General features: G+C 39.7%; 1 protein-coding gene across 2 annotated transcripts in view; it reads right to left on the bottom strand.

The window, feature by feature from the left end:
- The window catches only part of SCUBE2 (signal peptide, CUB domain and EGF like domain containing 2), a 75,861-nt gene that overhangs the window by 51,751 nt on the left and 12,050 nt on the right, over positions 1–12,060 (bottom strand). For both annotated transcript variants that reach the window (XM_072619478.1, XM_072619479.1), the window contains exon 4: positions 10,435–10,569. In XM_072619478.1, coding sequence (XP_072475579.1) covers positions 10,435–10,569 — 135 coding nt within the window. The remainder of the gene's footprint in view (positions 1–10,434; positions 10,570–12,060) is intronic.

The following is a 12,060-nucleotide window of genomic DNA, read 5'->3' as shown; positions in this document are numbered from 1 at the left end:
GCAGGTCCTTCTGACTTTAAGACTTAGGAAATGTCCACAGCCAATGCAATGAAAGCCAAGGGATGCCATCAAGAGCCTGTGATATGCAAGTGCAAGTTCAGCAGCTTCTGATACCGGCCCAAAGGAGAGAGAAGAGAGGCTTCCACAAGTGTTGTGGGGCACCTAACTCTACATGACCTGGTGATTTGGGGTTCTCTGTGCCCACTGCCTACCACATGTTTCCACAGCTGGGCCACATCCCCACAAAAAGTGTGTTCTCTCTCTCTCTCTCTCTCTCTCTCTCTCTCTCTCTCTCTCTCTCTCTCTCTCTCTCTCTCTCTCTCTCTCTCTCCCAATCCATTCTGCAGCAGCAATGCAATAGGACAGCAACACCCAGTTTCTTGCGCTACTGCATGGTGAGCTCTCTCACAACTGCTGACTGCTACCTGCTCGCTTCACAGCTAAATCTCATTTGTGTCTCACATCATCCCTCCTCCTCACACAAACATGTGAACTGACCGGAAATTGCTGATATTCAAAAGAAAAAAATTACACTTAAAACTGTGGCAGGAGGAACACAAGGGCCTCGCTGTAATGACACGTGGTCCAGCTAAATAAAATTATTTATGTGTTTTCCTGCACTAAGGGGAAGTTTCCACACAAGGGCCTGGACTATTTTGTTTCTAGATACCACTTTATGGCATTTGGGGGTGCCTAGATATTAATTAGAAGCCTTTCCAGACCCTGTTACTTACCAAGTGGCAAAGGAGACAATTTTATAAAAAAGGATTCAGTTCAGTCTATTATTCTGGAGTTTCCAGAGCTTTGGCACTTTGTATCCTCATTCTGCTATCTAAGACCACCTTCCTGCATTGAACTGGCAAACGGGGAGTGTTCAGGCATCTTCTGGCCTGCTTAAGCAACAGAAATGAAGCTAGCCAACAGGAAGAAAATCAGCTCATTGCTGTAAGAAGGGAAGTGGTCTCTCTCTGAAGTAAAGCACAGTATTTAGATTAAGGCACACACATCTTTTATTTGCTACATACCTACTTTGTGGGCTTCATTAGAATAAAATTCTCACACATGGCTCTGACTTAGCTCTCTATTCAAGAGAATCTATTGTAGTCTCACCTCTCCAGTCCAAGTAAGGGAGGCACCGAGTGCCTGCCGGAGGAAAGCTTTTTATTCCCACATGATTATGGAAATCCCCAACCCTACTCAGACCCAGGCCTAACTACCCCATATCCACCATATGTAGAGCAACCAGGTGGTCCTCCACCATATCCTTCTGCTGGGCCTCACGCGCCATATCCACTCTCTAATGCAGGGTATCCATACCAAAGCTATCCACAAATATGGCTGGCAGGGCGAACCTCCTCCAGAAGCTCCCAAAACCATAGTGTACTTGGTGGAAGACCAAAGATGGGATGGCACAAACCAAGCTACCTGCCTCCCAACTTGCTGGACTGTTCTCTGTTGCTGTTGCCTTTAGGACATGCTAAGTTGAACAGCCTCAACCTCGCCTTCACAGAAAGCTTTGCATCCTCAATTGATGGGAATTCCAAGTCCTGATCTCTTTCTGCTGCTATAATGACTGACAACTTCTGCACAGATATCTCAACTGCAGCAAAATGGAATCTTAGATTAGTCATGATTTTTTGGTGTTTAATTTAGTGACATGATCTTTTTAATGTTCATTTCCAATTTTTTTTGTCATATGTTAACAAATGTGCTAAATTACTTTTTTGGCCAAAGGCTTGAATATGAAATTTATCATTTTAAATTGTGCTGTTCATGGCAGTGGCAAAATATGAAAAAAACCACTGAATGATTTCTTTCCTCTCTAATTATCGTTTTAATACTCCCTTGTCAATATATTTTTCAAAAGTCAAAAAAAGGCAATCTGTTGTATCCTAAATAAAGTTTTCAGCTTTTTCAGAAGGAGACTTTGACCAATTTTCAGTATCATTTTATGTTCTTGGGAATGACAAAGAAAATGCTTAACTGGTTCATATTTCTCCAGCTAAGTTTTTTTTTTCAGTTGTCAATCTTCTTTTTCTTTTAAAAAAATTTTATGCTCCCTGTGAGGGAGCAGAGTGAGAGATACAGGAGAAAATCTAGGTGATATAAAAACAAAAGATAGCAATAAAAAACTATTTTTAAAAATCATCAAAAACTGCTTCTTCTAAACGGTCCAGAATGCTCTACATCAATTGTTTTATTTGGATTTGGTCTGAAGGGAAGAATGATCAAGGGAGACACTGTGAGAGGCTGGTATTCATGTCAAAGTAACGTCTCACTTGCACACACAACACATATGATTAATACAACATTAACCTTTCTAGCCCTCTCCCACCAGCAGCTGTTTTAAATTCTCTCTGTTTCTATTCCAATGCCCAAACTCTTTAGGTCTTCAATTTCTTCTAGCCCCATGGAGCCCCTGGAATCTTTCATTCTCTCTGAAGAACTCTTCAGATACCCAAGTTAAACCGTTGCTACTGTTACAGAACTTTTCTTCTAAACTAATACCTAAAAGAAAGGAGGGGGAAATTGCATTTAAAAACTGCACAGCTAAGATCTGAGCCTGTCAGCCGGGCTTTACAGTGCCATAGAAGGATCAATACCAGCCTGCCTGTCTGCAGTTTCTCCTGACTTTGAAAACTACAGAATACAAATTTACATATCTGGAAAGTTAATGGGTTTTAGCAATTGCCCAAAACATTTGTCCTTCTTGCTGTGCAGCTTAATTTCTAATTATTGTTATTGCTAATGACAATAAAACTTCATCCTTCAAATATTCATGATTTCATGGCTATCAGTTCCACCAATCAGATGTCAACCCCTCTATGCCTTCAGAAATGGTTTTCCAGAGTACCAGGGTCAAAACTTTTATAATTCCATGGCCACTTTATAACCATGTGGCTCATAACCTGGCCATGAGCCTCTTAGAACTTTGCTAAGTTCCTGTTTGTTATTTAATTGTTTTCAGTCGTGTTCTACCCTTCATGATCCCATCTAGGGTTTTCTTGGCAAAGATACTGGAGCAGTTTGCCATTTCCTTCTCCAGCTCATTTTACAGATGAAGAAACTGAGGCACACAGGGTTATGTGACCTGCCCAGGGTCACACATCCAGCAAGTGTCAGAGGCTGGATTTGAACTCAGGTCTTCTTGACTCCAGCACTCTATCCGCTGCATGCATCTCCACCACAGGCATGCAATCTCTCACTAGGCCCATATTCAAGAGCTTTCCAAGAGGTTAACACCAGTGGAGTCTAAGGTCTGTTGACATAACCATGCTCAGAAAGCTAATATTAACAATAGCTGGTAATAAAAACTCATCTCTGTGTAAGGCTTACTAAGGCAGGCCAGCTACAGGCCAGAACACTCAGAGAAGCACAACCCAAGCCAAGGCCAAGTTTCCATCTCACGTCCAACACTCCCTGCACTACACTAGCAGACTTACAATCCTATAGTACTTTACAGACCCACAAAGCATTTTTCTCACAACAATACTCTGAGGAAGGTAGTGTAGATATTATCCTCCTCATCTTACACACAAGGAAACACAATCTCAGAAGAGGTTAGGCCCTTCGTCCATGACTATCAAATTAGCACTAGAGGCTGGGCTCAAAGCTCTGCCTTCTGATACAGCTTCCAGTGACAAGGCCATAAGCTCTCTGTGGATGAAGCATCAGGACCTCCTAGCTTTAGCATCTAGCACTGCATTGACAATGATTATGAGGAAAAATCTCCTCATCTCTCAGATGAAAAATAAATCTGCCTTCTTCCTGTCTCCAAGTCTAGCCTATTCACTCAAAAATCTCACCCTACAAATCTATATGTAGTTTTCAGTAATCTACTTTTGTTGAAGTTCCTATTAAAGGGATTGTAGAACCCTTTCTAAAATTAAAAAAAAGGTAAAGAACATAAGTGAGTTTTTCTAGATCAGTTAGAGTTTTACTGCCACAATTATTTTTCAAAGATCGCTCTAAAGTGATAAATAAATCTGTATTTCCATGCATTTAGAGCATCTAGGTTCTCAAAAGCTATGCCAACAGAGCATTTCAAGCTCTGGCAGGTCCTACCAAGCCTGAAAAGCTCAGCAATGGACAAGAGAACCAGCCTGGAAAATTCTGACAGATTTTTCACTAGAAGGCTGGCCATCAAGAGATTACTTCTTGTCTGAGGAACTCATGAATCCATCTATTAAGGCAAAATTACAAATCTTTTGAATGTTGAAGTATTTATTAGCTGGAAACAAATCCTAATTGGTTTTTCTTCTCTAAACATCTTTTCCATTTACTTCCTCTTGGTCCTTAGTCTTAATTTTCTAATATAACTCTCAAGCATCAGTTTACTTCTTACTGTAATAGATAACTTTTCTATGGTAGCTAAACAACAGACAGAGACCTATCTTAAGCACTGACTTCCAAACTCCTGACTTTTCTCAATGTCCTTAACATTCATGACACCTGCACCATAGAGGAGGTAAGTGGTCAGGTGAGCGGATGCTTGATGAAAGCAGCTGCTTATGAGGCTTCCAGAAGACATAAGTGGGCCCAGCTCCACACTTACAGATACAATTCCTTTGGTTCTTTGCCAGTTCAAAACCAGGCCTGCATTCATACACTACCTCTCCCTCCAGGGTCTCCTTGCAGAGATGGCCACGGCCATGATCCTTGTTCATGCAGCTCAAGCGCTTTGCAAAACAGGGTTGACACAAGGACATAACTGATCTTTGGTTAGGCTGTCCAGAGACACAGTTTGCCCCTGAGGTACCCACCCCCTCAGTAAGCTCATGTGTTATACGATTCTACTCCATTCAACAAACAGTTATTAAATGCGCAGGATACCTCAGGAACTGTGCTAGGTTCTGAGAAGACAGAGAGGAATGACCCAAAGTGCCTGCCATCATGGACCTTGGATCAGTAAGGGAGGATACAACACACACAGGTAAGAGTGATAGAAGGAAAAATGCAAGAAGGGTAAAGGAGAGATTTAGACAAGATCCTCTAAGAAATGCATCAGAGGTGCAGTCGCTTGAAGCTGTGTAGTTCTTGGAGGAGGACTGGGCTCTGAAGGAAGAGTATATTTTCAGCAGGGAAGAACGTAAAAGGGCAGATATTCCAGCAAGTGGAATGGTTTGTATGGAAGTGGAAGACAGGTGGGCAGGGAAAGTCAAGGTGTCCAAACTGCTAGACTGAAAAATCTACAAGGCAGAGCAGCATGAAAGGAGTCTAGAAAAGTAGACTGGAGAGAGATCGAGAAGGACCTTAAATACCAGGCTGAAGAGGTTTGTTCTGAAAGTGATAAGGAATCATTGAAGCTGACACTAGTGAAGGTTTCTGAGGGGAGGGAGGAATACTATAGTCAGATTTGGCTATGCTGTCTGAAGGATATATTGGAGACTGGAAATAGGGTGATCAGTTTGAAGGCCAATAATTGAGCCTAGAGATGATGAAGGCTTGAACTATGGGCATAGCAGAGTGAATGAAGAAGAGGAAAATGATGTGAGAGACATTATGGAAATTCAATCAGTAAAATTTGGCAGCTGATGATGTAGGTAGTAAAAGAGAGGGAAAAATAATTTTCAAAAATATGAGCCTGGATGACTGAAAATAGTTGTGACATCAGTAGACGACAATATATTCAAATGAGTCTATCATATTCTAGTAACTCATCAAGGACATTTCTAATGCCACTTTTTAATGCCTCTTCTGCCACCCAATTAATTACAAATCAAACCACTTAAATGCCAGTAGAAATCCCATGAAGTGACTGCACAAGAACAAAATATGATCCATTGATCTATTTATGCCACATACACTCTAAAACTTGGCATTAGAATCCCACACTTCTTTTTCCCTCCCAATCTCTGGTGATTTTCTCTACCAGCATTCAAATCAATTAGACAAATATTGATTAAAAATCTATGTCAGCCCCTCTACCAGGCCCTGGAACTAAAAAAAATAAAAAAAGCAATAGTGCCTTCCTGCTTTTGAACTTATCACTGGACATGTCATTGACCACAAGTAAGCCAATAAGAGGCTCCTGATATTACAAGTTTCATGGCTTTATACATGATTATAAAAGTACCCACTACTGCAGGGATCTAAATCTTTACTATAAAAAGACTCAAAACTATTTATCATATATTATTTCCCTTTCCCTTCCCTTAATATTCCATAGAGAAATCTAGACTTCTGCTATCCAAATCTCATAAACCACCTCTCCATGTAACAGGATGACAGAAGTTTAGTGCAAATAAAACATACAGTGTAAAGGTAATACTTCCCATAGCCCTTTAGGTCTCTCCTAAAACCATCTTGTTTTATCTGCTAGCTGTGAGCCAATATCCCACTCCTGCCCTCCCTCAGTCTACTGGGTGCTGCTCTTAAATCAGCTCACCTCTGCCAACAGCTGCTGCCAATTAAGGAGGAAGGAAATTTGCGAGGGATTAATGGAAAGCTCTCTTGTTGCTCTGGCTAATGGAGTTTCTTTGAGTGGCATTTTCAGCCACTTGGCAAACCCTTTTGATGGCTTGCCTGTGCAAAAATGGTCTATCCAAGTTGTTGGTGACTGCTGCTTTAGCGAGTTATTCCCTTTGATTATCATGCTCATAAGACAAGCTAAGCAACACTATTTGTTTGTATTTATAGAAACCAAGGAAACGAATGGGTAAACTGAATATGTCAGCAGCAGCATTTGTGGTGGAAGTAGTTAAGAATGCTTGTTGAATTGAATAATGACAATTCTTAGCAGCATAGTTAATGTATAGTAAACTTGCCTATCACTTGAGATTAAGCTGTGGATGATATTTAGATTGTCAGTCAAAAATGGAGAGTGTGGGGAGTGGGGTTACAACATCCCTGAAGCTTTGGGGATTCACTAGTTCCACTAGTAAAAGTAAATTTCTTCTTATTTACAGAGGACCCAGTGTGGAATTTACAAGTCATAGATGGAAATCAGATCAAAATGTGACATGTGAAATAGGCAAGTGTAAGCATATAAAGTGAAAGAAGAGATTGTATAGAGAGGACTTGAGGCAGGGGGGACAGTAGAACTCACAGACCCAAACTCAGCCCCACCTAAAGGTCTTCTTTCTTCATCTCTAAAGATGGTGGTGGTAGGGAGACCTAGTAGCTCTGGGGTGCTGGGCTTTGGAGAGAAAGCAAATATGGGCCTCAAGTAACAACTAATCTGGGGTTCAGCTATGAAGGTTGGCCCCTTTCCTGCCTGGGATTATTCTCTGTAGAGACTCAGAAGCATTAGTGATCCCTCCTTACTCCACAAAAAGGCAGTCCAACCATTAAGAGATAGCCACAACATGTTAAGGGGATTGTAGCTTGTTAGAGGAGAAAAAGGAGCTAGACTTGGGAGTCAAGGTAGACCTGGGTATAAATCCCAACTCTGCTAATGCTTCCAGGTGTGTATGTGACAATAGGCAAGTCGCTGAACTTCTTGGGGCTTCAGTTTTCTACACTGAGTGTATGGTCTCTACTTCACAGGGCTCTTTTTAGTTTTGGGTAAAAGGATGTATGCATAGAGCTGTCAGCCTTACAATGCTTTAGTTTGGTTATTATGATGATGGCCAATGATTTCAGACAGGCCAAAACAATTAGGTGCAGTGGCCTGCAACCTAGAATCATGGTTTCAGACTGTTAACGTCGAAAAAAATCTTATAGAGTATTTAGTCCAACACTCTCATTTTATATTGAAGAAAACCAAGGTCCAAAGAGAAGTCACTTGTCCCGAATCACCCCACTAATTTGCTTTATGACCATAAAAGTCCTTCTTTGAGCTTCAGTTTCCTCATTGAGAGAGAATAATTTCAGTAGGACCCACCTCATAGGGCTGTTATAAGGCTCAGGTAAGGTAATGTAAAGAGCTTTAAAAGTCTTAAAGTGTTATCTAAATGTCATCTATTACTATTCTTACTATAATAAGCTGAGACTACAAAGTAGATATTTCCTGACTCCCGTTATGCCATTTCTCAACTTGGGAGATTATGACATTTTGACAACCAAAGCGCCAATGAGCAGGGATGAAGAGGTTAGATACAGGTTATATACCCTTTTCAGATGTAATCTCTATAGCCTTCCCATCCTGTGAGAAGAGGGAACCAATTTTCCAGAGAACTGACATTTCTAAGTGTCAAAAAATTACATATCAATATACTGGAATCTTCCTAAGCTACTAAATGTTGCCGCCAAACTGAGGAATATTAAATAAAAGTCAAAAACTGTGTCCAATATGTGATCATTATGTTTGACAGTTACTTTTTATAATATATTTGCAAATAAAATATTTTTAAATTCGTTAGAAGATACTAATTATTGCTTTCCTTTAGAAACTTTTATTTTAATTATTTTAACGGTCAGTTGTGGGTTTTAGAACTTAAATACCAGTTTTAAGGGTTTAATGTATAAACCAATTTTTTAAAAAAAGAACCCCTCCCCTTAAGTTGGCACCTTTTACCTATTTTTCCATTTAAGAATTTAAAAAGAAAATATGGAAGGAGTTCTTCATTATAATCCACTCTAATTTGTTGACTTATGTTGATATGAATTTGCCAAGCAATCATCTTGAAAAGTAATACCAAATCACAATGAGATTTTCCAGGCCACAACTCAAATTCTTGAATTTATACTTCAATCTCAGAAAGGAAAAAAAAAGACTTTCGTTTTAAATGTGCTTTAGAGGATTCAGGAATGTCTGGACTATATAATTTTGGAAACTTGGAGAAAAGATTCACATTCACTCTCCCACTTGTTCTGAGGAGGCTGTGGCTGTGGTCAGTTTTCACTGGCCACTTCAGTTTGGGGATAAAGGAGTGTTATCAATTTGAAAGTCTTCAGTCACTTTATTTGAAGTGATGATTGCAATCAGTTTATCTAAAATGGTTGAATGAGAAAACATCTCGTTACCTAAGAGTGAAATTACACTCTATGCTTCCAGGTGCTGGGCTGGGAATAATTAATCAACAACTTCCCATGTTGCAGCCTAGACATCCAAGTGTCAGACTACAGTGTTCTTCCTTCTAGTAAGAGAGCTTTAAACAACAAAAGAATGGAGGCTCGGCTCCTCAGATTATTCTGCTCTACTGGTTTCTTGATTCCTTTCCCACAGTGAGAATTCTACATAAGTCTCATGAGACAAAGATGCCCCAAATCCTACAGAACATACAAAAGAGTCCAAAGGACCCAACTTGAAAGCCAACATCTACTATTCCGCTGTCAATCAAGAACCAGGGTATCGCACAAATTCAGAAATTATCCTGATTAGCTCCAGTGTTTTGTGACTTCTCCAACATTACACACAGCAGTATGATTTACCCTCTAAGAGTGCTTACAAGGAATGAAAATGAACCACTCAATTTCCACTTGAGCATTTTGTCTGTGTATGTTCAGCTATTGTGGAAGAAATTATTCAAACAGGTACTTTAGTCGTGCATACACTCTGAAAGCATCACTCTGGACATGTGAAATACTCCTACCTTTCTTACACAGTTAAGAATGTATCTTCTAACGAGAAAATCAGCTAGCAAATGGAGGAGGGGAAAAAGCACTATTCATTGAAAATTAATAGGTAGCACACCGTCAAAGGGTATTAACAACATTTAAAGTATAAGACTATGATATTTGGTAATTTTCCTTAAAAATGAACGGATAACAGCAGCTTACGTTTATATAATGTTTTATATTTACAAAGCATGTTACACATTTTCTTAATTTAATAATGATGAAGCAAGTGGAGAAAACAACTTTCATGATGAACCCCTTGGATAAATAAAAATTTTCCCTTTGTACTAGTATTTTGAAACATGTCTGTGTTTTTGATGAAGTCCTGCTTTGAAGCAGAAGAGTAGTCTGATGCTGATACATTGACTGGTAATGTTTGAAAGGTTTAGGGCACGGGTGGGGAGCCTGCGGCCTCAAGGCTACATGTGGCCCTCTAGGTCCTCAAGTGCAGCCCTCTGACTGAATCCAAACTACCTAAAGGGTCACATATAGCCTTGAGGCTGCAGGTTCCCCACCCCTAGTTTAGTGTTTCAAGCACGACATTACTCCTAATATATCTCCTAATATTGGAACTTACAATTTTTGAAATCTGAGTCCCAGGCCAGTCTGGCTTCCTCATTTGCAAAGGAAGAACTTCAGGGTCAGAAGTGAGATGACCAAGCCAGGACAAATAATGAACATTTCTACAGCATTTTTCAGCTTACAAGCACTTTTATCATGAGCTAGGTGGTGAACCGTAATTCCTGTACTACAGAGGAGGTCAAATTGGAGAAATGATCCATTGATCCATTCTCTCTCTCCCTCTGCTACACCGGGACTTTCACATTCTCATCTGGTAGGTTTCCAGTTGTCTGCCTAGCAGGCATCTGACAAATACTTGTTGACCGAATGCAACAAAGCCCTAGTAACACACGCAAGAAGTTCTTTCCATACCTTTAGCATGGTGAATGCATGTATGCTGGTTGTCACTCAGGAAAAAACCCTCCTGACACTGGCACTCATAGCTCCCCATGGTGTTGACACATGTGTGCTGGCAGCCACCATTGTTGGACAGGCACTCGTCCACATCTGGAAGAGGAAGGAGTGAGTTTAGACCAGCTTTGTCTCACCATTTCTCTAAAAATCTCTGGCCCGGCCCTGACAGGTTAGTTATACCTGCAACCAAAAAGGATTAAACTCCTGCTCACGATCTCATTACAAGCATTAAATTAATCCACTATATAATCCTGTATTAAGAGCTCAAGCCAACACAGATACAGATCCACAAGTATACCAGAAATTATCTTGACAGTTAAAAAACAAGCCACTGCTACCCATACACAACTAATATGTAATGCCCAAAGTCACATCCAAAGGTTTAACCAACTTTTTTACATTGATTGGAATGAAAACTGAGGATGATAAGTCAAATGCATTTACTTTTTTTAGTCTATTTTTGTTTTGCTCTCACTAGCCTCTCTAAGCATATCTATTACAAGAAAATTCCCATTTAAATATCTGTTATCTAGGATTCAAACTTGAAATCTTACACTCATCTCTTCTCCTATACCATCAGGCAGATACTGGACTAAACAGATGGGACCTGTGCCATATCCTAAAGGCTAAGAAACCTGGCCTACTTTAAACCAGAGATTGAAGCAAATTCCAAGAGATGAGCCTTCTGCAGAACACACCTTGCCCTGGTATTCCAATCTGTAGACCTAGAATTATCAAGAATAGGTTTTATTCTGAGTTCAAAATATCTGATTCATTTTATATACATGCAAATTATATTTTTGCAGTTTGATACTGAAAAGATGTTCTCCCTCTATGTTTGTCATTTATTTCAGAAAAGAGGCTGATGAAAATATAATTGGGACTAGGAAAGATATGTACCAGAAAAAAGTGAGTTTATATACATGTGTGTGTATGTACACACACACACACACACACACACACACACACACACACTTAAATTAGATATCTGGATTATGGCTGGCAGAAATCACAAGCATTTCTTGGCACATTCTGAATGTTGCACAAGTCCTAAGCTGCATTTGAATCCTAGCCCAACAAGGGTTTAACCCTAGGAAAGGTTTTTTTAGTACCTATAGACCTCAACACAATGTGAAATATAATCTACAGAACTCAAGAATCCTAGCTACTGCAGAAAAGTCCCCAGCTCCAAGTTCTGGACTGCCATAACATCTCATTCTTTCTTTGATGTGATTGATGGAAAAAATGAAAACATTTAAATTCTGTTTTTCCTAGTCCTTCCATTTTGTTTCAAATGCTGCTCTTCTAAGTGTCTTTAAACATATTATAGGCTTACTCATGTTCACCCCTAACATCACTGTGAAGTAGAGACAACTTAGATTTATTACTTCCAGATAGACAAACTGAGAATATGGGATGGAAGTACTCTCTTTGAAGTTAGAAATGGAACCAAAAAAGAACCTAGGGCTCATGATGAACCTGTCAATAAACACTTATTAACCAACACCACCAAATAGCTAGCCTTAGTTGTTTTTTTTTAAACTATGGGGCTCAGCTCATTCATTCATTCATTCAATTATTGAT

This window comes from Notamacropus eugenii, chromosome 6 (genome assembly GCF_028372415.1).
Source record: "Notamacropus eugenii isolate mMacEug1 chromosome 6, mMacEug1.pri_v2, whole genome shotgun sequence".
Classification (NCBI taxonomy): domain Eukaryota; kingdom Metazoa; phylum Chordata; class Mammalia; order Diprotodontia; family Macropodidae; genus Notamacropus; species Notamacropus eugenii.
The sequence above is the reverse complement of the archived record's forward strand: the minus strand, read 5'-3'. Positions and strand labels throughout refer to the sequence as shown.